Genomic DNA, 21007 nt, shown 5'->3' on the forward strand with positions numbered 1-21007 from the left:
TCATTTTTTATTTAATTTCTAATTAATTGATGGGTCTTAAGAAAAATTACAAAATTACACATAGAGCTAAGAAGTTAAACAAACATTGATAAGAATAATCTTCTACTTTTTATAAGGTACGAAAAGTCATCCATCCAATCAATATTTAACGTGACTCGAATCCGAATTAGTCGGAGTCTACTAGACTCTCCAAAATAATAAGCCAAATTGCCAAAAATAATTAAGGTGGACACTAGGTTATTCTTATTGCACGCATACACACACTCTCTCCATCACTCACGCACTCTCTCTCTCTCATTACGGTGGAGCAGCAGCTGCCATTGTTGAACCGCGTGTTCCGTCTCTAGGTAAAACCCTAATTTTCTCTTCATCTATCTTTGTTCCTTTGATCGATTTGTAATTTGCTATTATTCGTTTTTCTAAAATTTCTCATTCGTCTAGTTGATTTATGATTTCTGCTATATTCTAACTCCCAATTGTTCCGCTGTCACCATTTTATAGGTTTGCTGTAATTTTTTATGCTAATTAATGCCTAATTTTAGCTGATTTGGAATTGTTCCGATTTCTGCGATTGGGGAATTGTATTGGGGGTTTAAGGTTTAGGGTTCATAAATTTTTGATGAATTATGGGTATGTTTTTGGTTGTCTTGTTTTTATTATTATAATTTTTTTTTTTTTTTTTTTTTTTTTTTTTTTGTAGCATAGGTGTAAATGTTTTCAATTTATGTTGTTCAATATGTGTATATGGGTTTTTGTATGATGTTGGGTATGAATTATCTTGTTCTTGGTTGGTGTCTATTGGGTTCATGAGCTGATATTGAATTTTTCTGATATTTTCGGTTTAATTTGGTGTGTTTGTGGTGTAACGGATAAACTCGTAACAGTCTGGACTGGACGGCCAAAATCTGAGTCTCATTCTGGTGTTTGACTGTGTCATTAGAGCAAAATCTGCCTAATTTTTCATTCACAGACAAGGAAACTGCGAGTGTATGGGCACACATTGTGTAGTATTGAAGGTGGAGGAAGACGATTTGACATTTTTAGTTTGGTAGTTGGTGCTTGGTGTTGCTTTCTCATTGTAAAATCACATCACTTTGTAGCATGCATGCACGTATCTTAAGTTATGCTATTAAAATTGTTGTCAAACTATTTCCCTAAGTGCTATTAGGTAGAGAATTGTTGTGTTGTTTTCCATTAAGCATTTGTCAAGTGTAACTTGCTTTCTCATTGTAAAATTGCACGACTTTGTAGCGTGCATGTAAGTATTTCAAGTGATGTTGTAATATTGTTTTCAAACGGTTTCCACAAGTGCCGTTAGGTGTCAGGTAAAAGATCGTTGTGTTTTTTTTTTCCATTAAGCATTTGTCCTGCTTAGTGTAACATTGAGAGTTCAAGAGAAATCTAAGTTGTGTCAATATTCGTATGTTTTGCCTTTCTGCTTCATTTGTCAATAGTTTATAATTTTGTGGCTTTTGTTATATTCTCAGTGCGCCTGTTTTGTTGCTCTATAAAGCTTTCCTATGAGTTTTGGGAATGAAACTTCTTAATTATCAAATAGAGTATTAAAACTAAGAATCCAATTTGGTGAAAGCTGGCCTTATATTTGCCATTTTTTTGGCTGTGTTGAATATTATTTTGTGTATATGCTGATAGTCCTCTTTCTTTGTGTTCAGAGTAATATGATTATTTTACTGTTTTAGGATTCTTTTATCAATATGGTTATTGTTTTGTTAGTCTAGGAGATGCTTTAATCTGCCAGGTTGCTCAAATTTTTTTTCATTCATTCTGTAGTTCTTGAGTTTGTATCTCTTTTGTAACAGAGTACAGGAAAACTGGCTTGACTTTTAGGCACCAGGAGGGAGATATGGCCAAGAAGAAAAACCCATTTGTTTTTTTAGATGTGTCTATTGATGGAGATCCATATGAGAGGATGATTTTTGAGGTAGTATTTTCCATTTAACATAATTGAGTGCTGACAGGGGTGGTGTTAATGTGTTATGGCTGTTATCTATTTGATGACTTTGCCCCTATTGTCTGTCTACTTCATTTTTCCTTTGATTCTCTTGAGAAGCATTTTCGCAATGTTTTTTTTCTCTTTATACCTTTTATTGAAACCTAGAGATGTTAATGTTTAATGCTTTGTTTCTACAGCTCTTTACTGAAGCAGCTCCAAAGACCGCAGAAAATTTCCGTGCGTTATGTACAGGTAATAACTATGTGTTTTATTTCCTCCTTGTTGCTTCCTTGTCTTTGTTGATTCTCAAATTGCAATTTTGATATTGGTTTTTCCAGAACTATTCTTTTTATATATTCCATGAATGTGAACACAAAATGGTACGGCTGCAACCTCTTTTTTGTTTTGTTTTTTCATTTTGTTTTTTAAATTCAAAATTTGGTGCATTGTGGCTGGTTGTTTCACTAGTCTTGGTTATTTTTTGTGCTTATGCATCCATATAAAGCAGTGAGCTTTTCCATTATGCCATTTATTTGATAGTTATTGCTGGAAAATGGGAGGTCATTCAACTAGCGGTTGTTGGTCTGTTCCGTGTTTATACAACTTAATAAAGCGGTGAGCCTCCCCACTGTTATGCCATTTAATTTCCGAGCTCTTACTAGTAATTGGGAGGTCGGTTTTTATGATAGTAGATTGAGTGCTTTTGTATATTTCAAATGTCTGCATGGTTTTCTTTCATAGCATATCCTCTGTGAAAATTGAAATTTGTGATGTTATAAATCCACCACTCAGGCCTATATTTGAGTTGAACAAATTTGTATCTACAGTTACTTACAAGAAATACAGATATTGCATTCCATTGCTGTTCATGGGTTGACTTTTAGTGGTGATGGTACTCTAATTCTTATAGCTTGTGTTGTTTCTTTGGATCTTTTAATTGCTGTTTTGATAATAACTCTATTATTATGGTATTTTTTATTGGTGTTATCATATTTAAGATTTAACATTATATAGTCGTTCAATCTTTTAAATATGAAAGAATTTTCTGAATTTTCAGGTGAGAAGGGAGTTGGCCCCAAGTTGAGGAAGCCCTTGCACTACAAAGGGACCTTTTTCCATCGGATAGTGAAGGGTTCTATGGCTCAGGTATCTTGGGTTTGATTTTTGCTCTTTAGTCTTAATTGTATTCTTATTCTTCTCTTTAATATGATTTTCTGCCTGAACATGAGCTAGAAGTGGTCTTCCTGTTTCATTGGTGAGTTATCGTTGTTTATGCTGTAGGATACAGGGCTGATGGTCACACCTGATTTTCTAATGATGTAGTTTTAAGGTTGTATTTGCTATGTTTTTTATCCAGCATGATTTAGTAAAGGTTATTTGCTTTGTACCTGATTATATACAAAAAATTTATTTTCTGATGATTAATTGATGTTTGTTTCTATTCTTTAGGGTGGAGATCTCCTCAGAAAAGAGGGTATGTGCTGTTTCCATACTTGATCTCTCTGTATCATGACTATACTCTGAACTAAAATGCTCTTTTTTATGGCTGACTGAGGCTGAAATATTTTTAAAAATGTAGTTCATTTCATGGCAGGATAAGGGATACATTGAGAAATTTTCATGTGTGCCTTTTCGCTTTATGATTGCAAATTTTACTACTATCTTCCTAGGTGTTCTCTTCCACCTTGTTGTAATATAAGTTGATCCTTTCCTGTTTTAAAAAGATGAGGAATACATGAGAAATTTCCATGTGTATTATTTTATACTTCCTCTGATTTCTTATAATTTACTCACTTTCCTATTTTGAAGGTCTCCTTGTAATTTGCTCGGTTGTAATGTACTATTTTTAGAATAGGGGCCCACTTATTACTTTCACAAATAATACCTTTTATATCACATTTACTTTTATTTCTCCAATATTAAATGCATTTCTTGGTAACCATGAAAAGCTAAGTGTATAATTTAAATGAAAAGGAGGGAGTTTTATTGAATGCTTATAAATTTTAACACCTGTATTGTGACCCCTGAATGTCAATGCCCCCAGTTTGACAGTATTTTAGGCATGTCGCATGTGATATTATTGACCGAGTATTATATAAGTGGATAAAAGTTAGGATAAACATTCTTGGCTCTTGATTTCTTGTTTGTGAATGAAAAGTTTATTTCTTATTTGTCTATATTTTTGATGGCATGCCTTTTCTTGTTCTCAGGCTTGACATTCCTTTTTTCATCTGTATATTGCAGGTTCAGCTGGGGAAAGTATATATGGGGACAGATTTCCAGGTAAAGTTTTGACTTTTAGCGTAGCAACAACCTTAAGCCTTGAAGTGATTTGCTCTGATAACTGCACATTACTCTTATCCTTAAAATATAGCCACATTAGAGTTATGTGTTCAATCATTTTATTATAACTTAATGTAACTTCCAACTGATAAAACAATCAAAGATAGTGTGCTTTGAACTCTAAATTTAAATGTTTCTTATCTAGGGACAACTGAAGTACTTAATTATATCCTCTTTTTTTTTTTTTTTTTTTTGCTGAACTTGAGGTAGAAATACAAAAACCTTAAGTGGTATAATATAAATGGGATCAGATGGAGACCATGGAGTTGGCTCACTCAATTAGCTGGCTGACAAGTTTAAAAATATTAATTAATTAGTTAAGTTAGGGTTTGTAATGCAAGATGTTCAAATGCATGCGTTAATCTCCAAACTCATTCTTGGTGTGATAAACCTTGCCAAGTCATCACATCGAGAATAATTATCATATGCTCACCCTTAAATTATCGGGTTATATTTATAGGTCCGAATGCAGTGATTTAGTTTTCCCGTTAAAGATCTGTAGTGCAATCTGCGCAACACTGTGACTTTATGGATTTCCTATGAAAGTAATCATATCTAGAAGAAAGAAAGAATAAACCTGTACACCCTTATATTATTGGGTTATAGGTCCGATTGTAGTTATTTTATTTTCCCTTTTTTAAAATACTGCAATCTCTGCAACGCCGTGACTTTATGGCTCTCATTCCTGTTGCATTGTAAGGTCTGTAACCCACTCGACAACATATTTGTATGTATCTTAGTTTGACAAAAGTAAATGTTGAGGAATGAATAAAGAACAGCTGTGGTTGATGTATCCCGAGTCTTAACTTCTTGGCTTACTTAGCTTAGTTTGGAGAATGGCTGTGTGTATATGCATGCATTGAACACATGTATGTGTATTAATTTATGTACATCGTTTTTATCTTATATGGCCGAGTACTAGAATTTTGCCAGTGTCATTGCTTCATGGTTTGTTTTTCGAGTCTTGAGTAGATCTTCTGCATAATTTCAGATGAGTCACCAAAGCTAAAGCATGACGAAGCTGGTCTATTATCAATGTCTATTGCTGACAGAGATGTCCGTGGTTCTATATTTAGTCTTTTGTTCAAGGCTAATCAAAATTTGGACAGGTTAGTTTTCACCTTCACATGTATGATAATGTATGATGGAATGTTGATGTTTGGGACTTGCGATTTGACAAGGGAGCACATTATTCTGGATCTGTTATCCTTATATAGATAGATACCTATGATCTGTGTAAACTGCCTAGAGATTGCATGCCTTAATGCTCCCTTTTTTTCTGGCAGAAAGAATATAGTGTTTGGGAAGCTTGTGCATGGTCATGAAGTTTTGAAAAAAATTGAGGATGCAGGTGATGAAGATGGAAGTCCAGCTGTCACAGTTAAAGTTTGCAACTCTGGTGAATTGAGTGAGAGTGGTAAGCACTACTTGATTCTATCATGTGTATGTGACGTGGAAAGTTTATTGAATTTTTGCATCTAAATATTCCAGTTTGGATATCTCGAGCTGATTTATTAAGGGTTTGTTTGGCATTGCTGTGGTTTTCTGTTTTTTGGTTTTTGGGTTTTCGAAATCATATGATATGTCATATAATAAATAAATAATTAGTCAAACTTGTTAAAATTATGATAATGTTGAAAACTGAAAACAGAAAGTGGAAACACCTTTTTCTTGTTCCCTGTCTTTGGTTTTTGTTTTCAAAAAAACAGAAACTGAAAACCAAAAACGATGCCAAACAACCCCTGACTTGTTAGTTGTGATTATAATTCTGTCCATTGTTATCTTCTTGATCTATTCCATGCCAAATTCTACTCTGTGACAAGCAGAAAAGAAGAAACTTGGTAAGAAGTTGGGAAAGGAGGCTGGTTCGGAGGCTTATAGTCATGAAACACGAAGAAAGGGGAAGCATAAGAAGTCCCTGCGAGATAGAAGAAAGAAAAGAAGAAAATACTATACATCCGAATCAGATGGTTCTTCTGATAGTGATTTGGATAGTACGGAATCCGATACAGATTCTGAAACTGATGCATCCTCATCAGATGTCAGTTCCTCTAGTGATGACAGACGAAAGAAGAGGAAGAAATCTTCTAAGCGTGATAAATATAAACGTGGGAAGCGCAGAGATAGACGACGTGATAAAAAGCGCAAAAGGCATGACAAGCGTTCAAAACGCAAGTCAAAAAGGTGATTTATTCTAGATTGTTAAAATCTATCTCTTATGGCTAATTGTAATTGAGGTCAATGTTGCGTGAGGTCATATCCTCTTTTGATTTACTTGAATATTTTGCAAGATACTATTTAGAAAAATTTCTGGTGAGAAATTAGAAATTCCTTGTACTTTATTAGATTTATTTGTGGCTATGATCATACGATGACAATTTGAAGTTTTTTTTTTGAATTTTTTTTAATGTTTTTGTGCCACATGTTTTCCATGCATCAGGTGAATGACCACCTGGCACTCCACCCTTCCTTTGAGTTATTTTAAGTAGGGTGGAATTTTTTTGCAAAAATATTCTATTGATTTGAGATGTTTGATCTTTATTCATCCAAACGTACTTGAATTTATAGAATATGCTTTTGATATAGTGTTTAAGTCTTGTTGACTCTCTAATGTTGTGTTGAAGGGCGTCCGACAGTCTAAGTGACACTGACAGTGAGAGCACCGAGGAAAGCTCTGAGGATGAGGGTAATGCAAAGGACTTTAATCAGAAACACAAGGATGATTTGCAGAAAAATGGTATCATAATTTTCTCTTAGGATGTACCTCGAGTATTTTTGTATCTTAACCACTCTTTCTTTAAGTCAAGCTATAATTGTTCTATTGATTTTTCTGCTTGCGTTGAACTATAATTAAGATTCCATCTTTTGCGATTTTTAGTTCAATGCACATATTTGGATATGGTTATTCTAGAAAGTGCTGGCTGACTGGCTGTTGATTGATTGTTTACATTCTGCAAGTTTGTACTGTGTGACCATTTGCTCTTTTAATACTTATTACTTCCATCACCAGCAATTGTTATATTGAGGCTTGTTTTTATTTATTTTTGTCAAGTGTACTTTGTTGTGTCTGACACTAGTATTTGCAGCTGGGGACCATCCTCCTGTGGTTGAGAATGCTGCCATAGTCAATAATCACAAAAGAAGCGAAGAATCTGATAAGTTTGATGAACTTAGATCAAAAACAGAAAATGGAGAGCAACGAAGCAATGGCTATGACAGAGATGCAAGATCTGGCAGAAATGAAGATAGACAGCCTGATGTGGTTGAGGACCACCCAGGAAAATCTAGGTCTACAATCAATTCTTCTTACATCTCTTGTCTTTATGCTTACCAATTCTTGCTGGTATTTTATTAAAAGTTGATGAGCAGGAGCCGGAGTGCAAGTCCTAAAAAGGCTATGAGTAAAAGTATGAGTATCAGCCCCAGGAGTATGAGCAGGAGCAGGAGTGTGAGCAGAAGTCCAAGTGTTAGCAAGAGTCCCCCTCCAGCTGTACAGAAAAGTCGTAGTGTTAGCCGAAGTCCAGTGAGGAGTGCCAGCAGGAGTCCAGCTAGGAGCCTTAGTAGAAGCCCAGCTAGAAGCCTCAGCAAATCCCCAGCTAGAAGTCTGAGCCAAAGCCCACCACGAATCCGTCCTCGACGAAATGCCAGTGTAAGCCCTGTCACGTCCCCACCTCGAAGAAGTCCCAGTGGGAGCTACCGAGGAGGCTCATCCCAGAAATCAATTGGCAGAAGCCCAGGACGAGTTGGCAGGAGAAGCAGTCCAAGCCCTGTTCGTTCTCGTAGAAGTGTGAGTCCGGTAAGATCTTCTCATAGAAGCTTAAGTAGAAGCTCAGGGCGAGCTCCATCAAGAAGAGTTGCTAGCCGTAGTCCTGTTAGGTCTCCGAGGCGGAGTTATCGTGGTAGCTACTCTAGAAGTCCTGGCCGACGAAGCCCACCTATTCGCCATAGGAGTATGTCAAGAAGTGCTTCCCCTGATGGGTCACCGAAACGTATTAGAAGAGGTAGAGGTTTTAGTGACAGATTCTCTTATGCTCGAAAATACAGGACCCCTTCTCCTGATCGTTATCGGTTTGGTGGCCGTGACAGGTACTGCTTCCTATAACTATATAAACTATTGATGCCTTTGGGTAACTGTAATTCCAAAGTAATAATTATTCCATACTTGTTTACATTTTAGGTATCCCAGTTACAGAAGATATTCTGACCGTTCTCCGAGGCGTTTCCGGAGCCCTAGAAGATCACCCATAAGGTATGTAGTGAGTATTACTGTTACCTTGGAATATTTACTAACTTGAAGTGGAAATTTTCTAAAATGATGCTCTGAAGTTCAGGTTCTTAGTGATAGTTAGTCTCAATTGGTTAGATTGATTATTATGATCATAAATTCTTGGGTTTACATAAATCTTGTACTACTACGAAGAACCTGCAAACATTTTTGGTTGAAGTGGAAATTTTCTAAAATGATGCTCTGAAGTTCAGGTTCTTAGTGATAGTTAGTCTCGATTGGTTAGATTGATTATTATGATCATAAATTCTTGGGTTTACATAAATCTTGTACTACTTCGAAGAACCTGCAATTCTTGAGGTAATTGTTGTATGCTTATTTCACAGATATAGAAGACGAAGAAGCAGGACAAGAAGTCCAAGCGTGTCACGCAGTCCACCTTACCGTCGTCGTTATAACCGAAGCCCCATTCGAAGTCGCTCTCCAAGTGATCCTCCCAGATACCGTGCATCTCCTCGTGCTGAGAAGCAGTTGTCTTCTAGTCGAAGTCGAAGCAGGAGTGCATCAGCCTCAGGGTCCTCTAAGGGCTCCCCACCTCCAAAACGAGCTAGCAAGGATAGGTCTCAGTCTAGGTCATCATCTGGCAGTCCACCAGGGAAAAAGGGCCTGGTCTCTTATGGAGATGGATCTGCTGAGGCCAGCCCTAGGTAGAAAAGTAGCTTTTGAGATTCTGTGCATTCCTGCACTATGGTAGTTGTCCGGTGGAGGGTGTGGCCAATTTCACATTGTTTTGGTTACTCTTTTCGGTTGAGCTTATTTGAGGCAAATTTATCTGTGGACTTTGTGATTATTAGTGCTTGTTTGTTTAGTGTATGTCGAATAAATAGATTTTACCGGATTTTGGTCTTAGTTACAGTATTAGATTCTGTTAGACGGTGTCCTGTCGCGGTGAATATTATCATGTGAAACAATGTATGAAGTTAAGTGTTTTGACTCACATTGAATCCCGTACTGTTTTATTTAATTTGTTCACTCGTACATTGGATGTTATAATTGGTCTTTTTCCTAATGAATTATGTTTCCAATGATGATAGGTTATAATATGGAGTATAAGTATAATATTATACGAGTTAGTTACAAGGTTAGTGTGATTAACATACGATCTTATTTTGTCATGCGTTCCCGGTGAGATGGAGGAACGGTAATTAATAAATTGCCATTGTAAACACTTACTCTCTCTGTTTCTATTTTTTTGCCCCATTTGAAAGCCACAGTTTTTAAGATGTGTTTTAGAACGTCTATAATAATGAGATGAATTTAACAAGATCTCATATAACTATATTCGCTCCTTTATATGATCAAAGTTTCCTAAATTTGACTCTAAAAGTGTCAATGGGGCAAAAATAGAGGGTCGGAGGGAGTAATATTATCTCTAATTTCGTAACAGTACAACAATACAATTTTTTTGAAGGCGTACAAATTGTGCATTTGTGCCATGTAAATTATGAGATTCAAATTACATTACAAATTATTTATCATTTCTAGTATCCATTATCAATTCCCGAATGGGTCATTACTGTACAAGACATAAAGGGAGACATAAAATAAACTAGAGATGACTTCCCTCCAAAATATACTACTGTAGCAAACTAGTCACATAAAGTGGTATAAAGAGTCCTAAATAACAGTTGTGTAGATGAGAATTGATCTTGTGTTAAAGGCTTAGGGTGTTCCTGAAAAAAAGTTGAAAACACATTTTGGTACCGTATAATGATTTAAATTGTTTCGAATCTCATTAGCAATATTATAGGTTATACAAATAATTGTTTCCATTATTTGAAGCTTACATGTAAGAGTAAACAAATAAGTAATCTCATTACTTATCTAGATTAATTAAACAATGTTACAAAACAAAAAGTACAGTAATTTTGTTACTATGAGATCTTGTTATATTCATCGGAAAAAATTTTGTTCATGGTTCGTTCTTGTTAACTATATGTAGATCTACAGTAAACAAGATCTACATATAGTTATATGTTTAGTGTATGAATTTAACAAGATCTCATATAACTATATGTACATAATAAAGACGGATCTACATATAGTTAACAAGATCTACAGTAAACAAATAAGTACAAATTATTTAACAAGTTTCATATGTAGCTGGCCACACAATTTTTTTATTTTTTAAAAATTCTTTCTCTCTCCTCTCTATTCTCTTTCTCTCTCCTCTTTTCTTCTTCTTCAAGCTAGAAGCTTCATCTCATTTTCTCAGAGAACGTAACACAAATTTCGCAATCGTCATAGTCGTCTTCATGGTTCGTTCGTTGGTGGTTCATTCGTCGGAAGTAGTGGTTTCACTGGGAGGGTAGTGGTGGTTTGGTGACTCCGTCGTCGGAAAACAAGTTCAAAGTTTTTAAGGCCAAATTCAGCCATGAAAACTCTAGATTTAGAATTTTCATGGTCGAATTTGACCTTTTTAGCCATATTTGAAGTGATATTCGAAACCATTGTTAACATTTTAAGATATTTGTTTGATTTGATTTTTTTTTTAATGGTTTGGTTGAATCGGGGTTTGTTTGTGGGTTAGGGGCTAGTGGCAAGGCGTTTAGGTTGGTAGTGGTTCGTTGGTGGTGGTTGTTGGTTGTAGTTTTTTTGTTGGTGGTGGGTAAGGGGTTACTAGATTCGTTTAGGGGTTCCTAGGTGATCCGGTTAGGGGTTACTAGGTCGGCGGTCAGGGGTTACTTGGGGTTACTAGGTCGGGGGTTACTAGGTCGGCGACCAGGGGTTACTTGGGGTTAATAGGTCGGCGGTTACTAGGTCGGTTAGGGATTACTAGGTCGGGGGTTATTAGGTCGGTTAGGGGTTACTTGGGGATACTAGGTCGGGGGTTACCAGGTCGGTCAGGGGTTACCAGGTCGGTCAGGGGTTACTTGGTCGGGGGTTACCAGGTCGGTTAGGGGTTACTTGGGGTTACTAGGAGTTACTAGGTCAGGGGTTACTAGGTCAGTCAAAGGTTACTTGGTCAAGGGTTACTTTGTCATTTGCTGATTTGACAGCCAGCCGCACCAGAAACCCACTGTAATCTTAATACTTATCAAGATTAATTAAACAATGTTTCCCAAAAAAAAAAAAGATTACTTAAACAAGACTCCACGTAATAAAAATTTGATATTTAAATGAATATCAATATTCGAGCAAATTATTCAAACCTAAACCTCAAAAAATAAAAACAACCATTTTAATGAAAGGAAAGGAGTATTCAAAAACATAATCGATCTCTGTATACGTTAGTCAAGCATGGACACATCATATTCCATATCGTAGTTTGATTAATATTATTAATATATGACTTTTACACCTCCCATGACCTCCCCACTAAACTAATTACTAATTAAAATCAAAGTTAAGCAAATTAAAGATTAACAATTATATTGCATGACAAAAACAACCCACCATCCACTGAAAATTAAAGTAACTCCCTCGATATTAGCTTCACAAAACATGTTAGATTCTTGTCTTTACGAATATAAGCAAAACATGCAATCCTCTTAAACACGTTTTCTCTTTAGAATCTGTCCATTTATAAACTAATTAACTTAAAAAACTTTATCATTTATCAAATTTTATTTAAGCCATGTAATTATGGTCCCCTGGGTCCCTTAATGATCATATTAGTCGAAATTTCGAGACAATTAGTGAAATGTATGGCTCTACAAATAGTTGTACCTATCATATATTATTCAAAGGGACATATTCATAACTTTGAAGTGCTACACTAATCAAGGTTAACCGTGGCATTCGACCAACACGTGGAGTAATTATGGGTTGATTATACATTATTTAATCACAATTATGCCAAGATCATATAATATTCCATGGATCTAAACACATTTTTGACCATGCACAATTTAATTTAATAGAATTAGCTAGGTGTTCTGGCACCAACATACACAGGCCAATTTTAGACAGTGGAAAACAGGGAATCTAATGAGATTTGACTTTATTTTATGCACTTTATCTTACTTGAAAGCATATTATTAAAAAAACAATAATAAATTAAACCATCTCATTAAGGAAAAATAAGAAGCACATTAAGGTATGACTTTTTAGTCCCAATTTCTAATTTGAAGAGGAGGTATAAAAGGGTTGACATGTTTAGATTGATAATCTAAAGTATTAATCCAAATTAAAAGGAGTTGACATATAATTTGTAAGGATAAATTTTGTGCACGTAGACTTGATTAATATTGGTTGCTTTATGATGTATATAAAAGTGAGCATCTTCTTCATATTATATTTAATTTGTAAGGATAATTTTTTGTCATAATACTCATAAATGGACTATGAAATTGTAGGTTGTGGTAATCATTTTTAATTTCTTTTCAAAACCCAACTTTTAGATAATTAAATACTATAAATTGACCTTATGATGATGATAGATATATTTTGTTTTGTTTATTTTTAGTAAAAGATGAGTTCCCATTAAGGATATAATGATCTTAGATCTTTATGTAAAGTTGTCATATTCACCGATTATTAAATAAGTCGATCTGAGCTGGTTGTACCCATCGATAAAGAATTTTTAAAAAAAAAATCCCGAATGATTATAAATTTATAGATTCCATCCTTAATAATTGACAACAACTACTTATAATTATAAGTGCCCATCTTCTCTTAGGGTCTATTCTCTTACGTTAAAATTCAGTTCAGTTCAGTTCAGCTTAGTTCAGTTCAGTTCAGTTCAGTTCAGTTCAGCTCAGCTCAGCTCCTAATTTCCTTCTCTTATAAAATATTCATTTCAGTTCAGTTCAGCTCTGTTCAATTCAGTTTAGTTCAGTTCAGCTCAATTCAGTTCAGTTCAGTTCAACTGAGTTCAGTCAATGAGAACAAATATGGAAGAATTAATATGTGAGTTTAACATAGAACCCTAAAAATATGAACTTATCAAATCATCCAAGATCAGATAACTTAGTATATAACAATTGCTTTATAAGAGGTCAGCAGAAATAAAGGACAGCCCATAATTAAAGAGAGGCAAGAATTAGTGTTAGAGTAATTTAATTTATTGTGAAAAATATGGAAACTGTATGGCTTGACTACGATGAATAATAATAATGTATGATGTAGAAGTACAAAATGACATTTTAGGGAATACTTTTACAATTATACAATACAAGTATATGTTAGACCTTGAACATGTGATAATGTATTTTCAAAGCAACAAAAGCATTTTGAACATTAAATTACATTTTTCTGTATCGGTAAACAAAGTGTATTTTAAGATATTATTGTTGGACTCGGAGTTGTATACAAAACTCAAGATTGGTTTCTGTTTTTATCATTTACTTTTTATGGGTCCCTCCAAACCAGGAATAAATATATTTTGTTAAAATAGTTTCGTGCATGTAATGTTGTAATGATCACAGTCTAAAAGCCGAAATTTAATTACAAAAATGTTTAAAATGACCATGTAAATATCAACAACACAAATCCTTTTGTTAATGCATGTATTTCATGCATATCTCAATATTCAAGCAAAAAATTTATATTTAACCTTGCTATGAATTATCCATCAATGTTTAGATAACCAAAATTGCTCTAAAATTAGAAAAAATAAAATCACATTTTTGGCTGGATAGTTAGTCCACCAATGTGCTAGGTTTGTCACTACTCCATATGGGCCATATTACATGGGTTTGGTAATTGGTAGGGGAATTTTACTAGATAAGGTAGAACAGATTCTTATGTACAGTATATCACTGTTAAGTGGGTTAACAAATCAAATCATTGACTGATTCTATGAGTAAGGTTAATAACAATGCATTTGATATATAGATTAAAAAAATATATAGATTAATAAATATTATTAAAGTTAACACAGCTAGTACTAGATAATTTACCAAGCTACCAAAATTTGCAACAAGTAATGCAATAAAACAATGGGTAATTATTCTATCTTAACCCAAAATTATGCATGAATTATATTTTAGCATTAAATTAACATGGCTGGAATCCACTAGAGCTTGGATAATAACACAAGCATTATAATAAGCAGCACAAAGTACTACTCCCTCTATTACTATTTTTTTTTACTTCATTTGACTATGCACGGTCTTCAAGACATGTTTTAAAACGTCTATTTATTTATTTTCGTACACGTAAAAATTATAAAAATGTGATATTAGTAAAATATACAATGAAACGAATTTAACAAGACCCTTACGATATATTATAGTTTATATATAAACAGTAATTTATGGTCAAAGTTTTCAAAGTTTGACAAAAAAAATAGCAATGGGACAAAAGGGGGGGGGGGTGGTAGATGGAGTACAATTTATATGTCAATAACTCAATATAATAAGTAAACCGTAACATTACTAATACTGCTACTCGTACCTCTATTTCAAATTACTTTTTACTCACTTTATGTTAAATCATTGTAAATAATTTTAAAGGTTAATTGACCAGATTGGTAAATAAAAAAGACCCTTAACGACAATTTGGTAAAAAAACTTACTCTGGCGACAAATTGGTAAAAAAACTAACCTTAAGCGACAATTTGGTAAATAAAATAATCTCAGGCGACACTTAACCCAAAAAATACAAAAAATTTCGATAAATTACTCGCGAATTCTTAATATAGTCGTTTTTCTTGTTATTTTACCAACCCTTTTTTACGGAAATAACAATTTGAAGAAAATAAAACGTTAAGTATCAATATTCACTTAAGTTTCATACCCCTTATTAACGATTTTTTTTTAAAAAAGGGGTTGGAAATAAAAAGGGATGACATGTAAATTCAATATTTTAAATGGAAAAAATAAATTTAAGAACACAAAAACAAATTAATAGGATTTTTAAAGAATTTGTCAGGAAAAAAATAGATTTTTTGGTCAAAATGTCACCGGAGTTTATTATTTTTACCAAATTGTCGCACATTGTTAGCTTTTTTTACCAAACTGTCGCCGGAGTAAGTTTTTTTACCAAATTGTCGCTAGAAATCTTTTTTATTTACCAATCTGGTCAATTGGCCTAATTTTAAACGCGAGTAGAATGTGTTAAAGTGACCATATCACATTTGTACACGAACCATGCACCGTGGTGGGTTGAGCCAAACTTGGAAACAATTATTCTAAGGATGTAGCAGAGTGCAGTAGTGCACACGTGTGGTAGGGCAATCTGCTGCTCTCGCCTGGTCTCTCCCGGTGGACGAAACTATGAACAGTAGAAGCATTATGCCTGGAGGAGAGAGAATCAACACTCTGCTTTCTATTTTTTTTAATATTATTTTTTGAGAAATCAAATTCAAATACTGTAAATTTTTTATTTTTGATTGTAAAGAGAAAACAAAAGTACCTATGCTTTGAAATTTCCCTTTAATCATACACCCAAATTCCAGGTTAGTACCCAGAAACTTTTAATCAGAGATAATATCATTTACATTGTTAGTTGATAGTATGAAAATCCCACTTCATTTTTAGCTATGTTTATTGCATTTTTACTTGGAATATTTGAATTTCTGGAATTTAATTTATGGGTATTCATTTATTCAACCATTATGATGGATATGTACAAAAAATTATGGTGGAAAAAACCCAGAATTGAAGAGCTTTTTATTGCATAACAAAAATTATAAGTTTTTAGTTGTTAAAAGTTTATGAAAATTTGTTATTTTTATTGAAAAGTTGTTGTTTGATTTTTTTGGGTTGGTAATGCTTTACCAGCTATAATACAAGCATGGATTCTATATATAATGTGCAAAAACTAAGACCATGTTTGGTTGGGTGGCTAGGTCAAATTTTTGATTTGTTTGTGGATTCTCTTTTCAAAAAAGGAGTTCTACTTTTTTGGGTTTTTTTTTTAGAAAAAAACTTTTCATCATCTCTTCTTTTAGCCTCCAGAAAATTCATCTCTCTTGTAATTAATACTTAGACCTTAATTAGTGCTTTTTATCTTTCTAATTAGTTTATTAATTTAGGATATTTTCTGAGTTCAAGGTCGGTGAGTGTGTGTATTATCATGGTCTATGATGTTGAAAGTTTGCTAGAGGTGATTCAGATTCTTGGGTTTATTTCCATTTTGCCCCCATTTGTTTGTATAAATAGGAATAGCCAGGCTTGAACTTTGTCATTGTGGTTGAGTGGTTAAGCAAAGATGAATCCATGTGGTGATGAATTTCGCGGTTCAGGTAGTTAATAGAATAGACGAATCCATTCTTTTAGGATTACGGCTTTGGCAATGTAGTTTTTGTAGTAGGGTGGTCAATAGAAAGTTTTTTAGCATTTGAATTAGTTATATGTCCTAAGAATAATTGGAAAGTGTAAGAAAGTTGTACATTTAAGGAAAGAATAAAGAGGGGGGTTGATTACCTGGTTTGGGAAGTAGAAGAATTGAACCTTTTTGAAGTAATTTATTATAAGGGATTTGTTTCCTAGTTATTGTCCTAACGGAAACTTATCTTGGTCATTCATATTGGAAGTGGGATATTAGGATTGAAACTAGAATTTATTGGAATGAAGTCAATGAGGAAAAATTACTTTTCGTTGTTGAAATTCCCTGTTATTGTTTCAGGTAGTGAGGACATTGAAGAGGCTACTCCTATGACAACGAATTTGGAATTTGGAGGAACTCATGTTGTCAGGCCTAAAGGGAAACACCAGGCTACTTTAGTTTGGTTGCATGGAATGGGTGACAAAGGCTTGAGGTAGTAACTTCAGTAAACCGTTCAATGAAAGGCATTCTAGCGTTTTGCTTTTTGCTTCAATATTCTTGCCCATTCTTAAGTTAAATCCTTGATAGGCTGACAGCAATGATAAGTTCTCATTCTGTAATTGTTACTAATCAAACTTTGTCCAGGAAAACCTGATTTGCATGGACTAGGTTGTTTTGGGAGTATATTTTTCTGATTGATCATACACGCATATGCTTTAGAGCATAAAGTGTAGATATCGTAAATCCACTAGGATAAGTATGTGTTATGCTGACCTATACCTAATAAGAAAAAGGCAGGAATATGTTTGGTAACAAAAAATACGGTGTGTTAATCATGCGCGCTAGCTGCTAATTTGTTCCGTGCTTTTTAAGAAACCTTCTCATCCCCTTCTTGTTTTGAACTCCTTTGAGAATAATTCCTTCCTGAAGTCAAACTCAAAAGTGTTGGTGAGTCATATTGTTAAAACCTGGCATATAGGGGACCGCAGAAACACTATCTTGCAAGGTCCTCTGAACATGTATGTTTGTCCAATTTTAACATTATTCACTCACAGCATGAGCAAAACAGAGAAGGCTATATTCTATTTCATTTTTGGTTGTCTTTATATGTAAACAAAATATTCTACTGCTCTTGGAAAGGCACATACCGTGCTTAAGAGAGTATTATTTGATGGACCTTCTGTAGTTTTAAAGTGGTCCAAATGTGTTTCTTGGTTATTTTATGTTTTCTTTTTCAATATTGTTAACTTTGAAGTCCTTAGAGTGCTTCTCCATCTAAGTAGGCTGGATTCTTAATTTCATACAAAAACTAACGCTGATATTCTAATGCTGCAGCTGGTCTCAGCTCTTCGAGACCCTTCCCCTTCCAAATGTAAGTTTGGGCAGATTTTTCTCAGAAAATTTGTGTATTCAGATAGCAAAGACTTCCATTTGCATTTTTCTTATACTATTTGTGAGCTCAGATTTTATAGTATGATAACCATGCAGATTAAGTGGATTTGTCCAACTGCTCCTACTCGCCCAGTTGCACTTCTTGGGGGATTTCCATGCACTTCTTGTGAGTACTGTGGCTATCATTTCTTAGTCACTACTGGCTCTTAAACTTATGTTTTGGTATCTACAGATTTCTAGTGTGTGTATATTTACTTTAGAAGTCTTGGTATGAAAATGGCAGGGTTTGATGTGGAAGATATGTCGCAAAGTGCTCCAGATGATTTGGAAGGTTTAGATGCTTCAGCAGCACACATCGCCAACCTTCTGTCCAGTGAACCCTCTGACAGTATGTGTTTTTGGATTTCAGTGTTACATGATAGCTTAAAGGCAATATAATTTTGGCTCTAGCTCGTTTTATACATGAGCAATATCCCTCTCTTGTCATTTAAACATATTTCTTTATAACTTGTTGAAAAACTTTTGACAGATTCCTACTTTCTGTTTACGTTATATTTCTCATACTTATCTTTGGTTTCCTATTTCCCCCCTCGTATTTTGTATGTTTTCTGAATATAAACGCTTCCTGACTTTTACTTTGTCCAATCAATTTCCATTTATTACTTGCTGAAAAGAGAACTTTTTTTTTCATATTACAAAAATCGTTGCTCTTCATATTCCATTTTCTTTAACTGTCAACATGTCTCACCCACATTATCATAATCTAGCTTTCGTTTATCTGTTCTGGACCTGCTATTAGTGCATTTTACCTGTATATACCTAGTTATCGTACAAGATTAGCGGTGAAACTTGCTACTAATTGCCAATAGTTTTTTAGCCTAATTATTATTTTAATTAGTGCAACACTTATCTAAAGGTGATAAATGAGATCTTACGCTCCACCTTTTTATGTTATGTTTCCCTACTGAAGAAAATATAAATACCAATCAAGCTCATAAACTTCATCAACTTGTCAAAGCACTTCTCTTCTATGAATTGGTATTAATCTTTGAACTACTACTGCAGTCAAGCTTGGTATTGGAGGTTTCAACGTAGGTGCTGCAATCTCTCTGTATTCTATGATATGCCAAGTGTTAGGGCGATACAGGAATGGAAACCCCTATCCTATCTATCTCAGTGTAGTTGTTGGACTAAGTGGATGGCTGCCATGTTCAAGGTTTATGTACTTTATTGATATGGAACTCAATACATTTTGTTTATCAAGTTGCATTTTTACAAAGTGGAATCTTTCTACATTAGAATCCTTGTGCTTAATCATAGTTTTAATTTCTCAGTTCATTGAAAACATGGATGGAAGAGTCTCAAGAAGCTCAGCAGCGTGCAGCGTCATTGCCCATTTTACTCTGCCATGGATCAGGTATTCCCATTTCTTTCTTATTGTGTTATTTGCTTGTCACGGCTCGTGATGTTATCTTTTCTCTTGCATCTAATTCTACTAGTCTTTGAACTTTAAAGACTCCTTTTTGTTTCATTTTCTTGCTCCCTTTTTTGGATGATGCCAATTGAACTTTGAATCTATGTGACACGAAGCTAATTTAAGAATTTATTCCCATACATAATAATTGCTAATCACTAGGTTAACTTTTGATTCAATTTTTGTACTATTTTTATCGTAAGATACCCTTCATAATTCATGACTTTTCCATAGTTCATACTAAAATAATTTATGATGATGTCTTATTTTGCACCTATTTCTTCTACACTTCAAGTTTAAGATGACTCTGTGTTTCAATTTTTCTCTTTTTTTATTTATTTATTTATTTATTTTTTTTTTTTTTAATGCTAGTTGAAAATTGAAGGGTAACACAAAGCTAAATCTAATATTTATTTCCATAAATAATGATTGCAATTTGCATATCACTTGGGCTACCCTTTATATCCTATTGTTGTAAAATACAAGGAGTATAGTTCATATCACTCATTTACAAAGTACAATTAGTGCCACTTCCCTTCATGAAGTATTCGCGTCTCTTTATCTCAATTTATCTTAGAAATATTCTAAATACCTAACACTATGAATCTAAGTACAAAACACCCTTTTTACAAGTAAAGATTGAAATGGCATACTGGCATACATCTAGGACATTAAGCCTTACTTTTCATCAAGGAGCCATAGTAACTCTTCGTCTAATCTTTGTGTTTCAGCTGATGAAGTGGTTGCGCACGATCATGGAGAGAAAGCTGTGGAAACCCTTACTTCACTTGGATTCCAGAATATTACTTTCAGGAGCTATGATGGGTACATGATCCTTGTATTAGCTACAACACTTACTAAAAGATGAACTTCCTTGAGATTTGGTCTTACCATGTTGATTTTTATTAAACAGGCTAGGTCATTACACCATCCCTGAAGAAACTGAAGAAGTCTGCAAATGGCTAACCACAGTGTTGGAGCTTGAAGGGACCCCTTCAGATTCGTAGAACCGTTATACGCAGTGATATGGAAGTAAACTAAAAGGCAAAGTACCTTATCAAGAGCAAAGCTAGCTAGCTATATGTTGAAATGCTACTAATAGATGGCAATAAGGAAACATATTTATAGTATATAATGAAAAACATGGTATAATCCTTGTATCTTGAAAAATATTATTCGCATATGAAATATATTACATGATGTTCTCTCTTCATAATCCTTGGACTATTGATATTTTCTACCATATGATGAGAAAATTTACTCTTTTCTGTACTGAGTTGATCAATAAATCCGATGTAGAACTTACTTGTGTCTTGAATATGTATGATGAGAAATCGAGCTTGTTATAGATTGAAATACCAAAATCTCCCTTGACCTTAATCCGCAGTCTGCTTATTGTAGCAGA

General features: G+C 34.2%; 2 protein-coding genes across 5 annotated transcripts; both read left to right on the forward strand.

Annotated features, from left to right (window-relative positions):
• The first annotated feature begins 203 nt into the window (after positions 1-203).
• LOC110723149 (peptidyl-prolyl cis-trans isomerase CYP95-like) lies at positions 204-9560 on the forward strand. Of its 3 annotated transcripts, XM_021902468.1 has the most exons (15): positions 1821-1942; positions 2152-2206; positions 2293-2334; positions 2495-2569; positions 3012-3100; positions 3404-3428; positions 4199-4237; positions 5289-5406; positions 5584-5714; positions 6124-6481; positions 6922-7034; positions 7384-7585; positions 7667-8383; positions 8475-8546; positions 8909-9560. In XM_021902468.1, the coding sequence occupies exons 5-15, from the start codon at positions 3092-3094 to the stop codon at positions 9231-9233; spliced, it is 2109 nt and encodes a 702-aa protein (XP_021758160.1). In that variant the 5' UTR covers positions 1821-1942; positions 2152-2206; positions 2293-2334; positions 2495-2569; positions 3012-3091; the 3' UTR covers positions 9234-9560. The 3 variants fall into 3 exon arrangements, with proteins under 3 accessions (XP_021758159.1, XP_021758160.1, XP_021758161.1); XM_021902467.1 differs by lacking the exons at positions 2293-2334; positions 2495-2569 and adding an exon at positions 204-347; XM_021902469.1 differs by lacking the exon at positions 2293-2334 and having other exon boundaries at positions 1878-1942.
• Positions 9561-15664: 6104 nt separating this feature from the next.
• LOC110723151 (acyl-protein thioesterase 1 homolog 1-like) lies at positions 15665-20845 on the forward strand. 2 transcript variants are annotated; one of them, XM_021902473.1, is made up of 9 exons: positions 15665-15924; positions 17097-17229; positions 18072-18108; positions 18225-18294; positions 18412-18516; positions 19194-19344; positions 19463-19545; positions 20334-20427; positions 20516-20845. In XM_021902473.1, the coding sequence occupies exons 2-9, from the start codon at positions 17126-17128 to the stop codon at positions 20607-20609; spliced, it is 738 nt and encodes a 245-aa protein (XP_021758165.1). In that variant the 5' UTR covers positions 15665-15924; positions 17097-17125; the 3' UTR covers positions 20610-20845. The 2 variants fall into 2 exon arrangements, with proteins under 2 accessions (XP_021758165.1, XP_021758164.1); XM_021902472.1 differs by lacking the exon at positions 15665-15924 and adding an exon at positions 16522-16713.
• Positions 20846-21007: the final 162 nt, after the last annotated feature.

This window comes from Chenopodium quinoa, unplaced genomic scaffold (genome assembly GCF_001683475.1).
Source record: "Chenopodium quinoa cultivar QQ74 unplaced genomic scaffold, ASM168347v1, whole genome shotgun sequence".
NCBI lineage: Eukaryota > Viridiplantae > Streptophyta > Magnoliopsida > Caryophyllales > Amaranthaceae > Chenopodium > Chenopodium quinoa.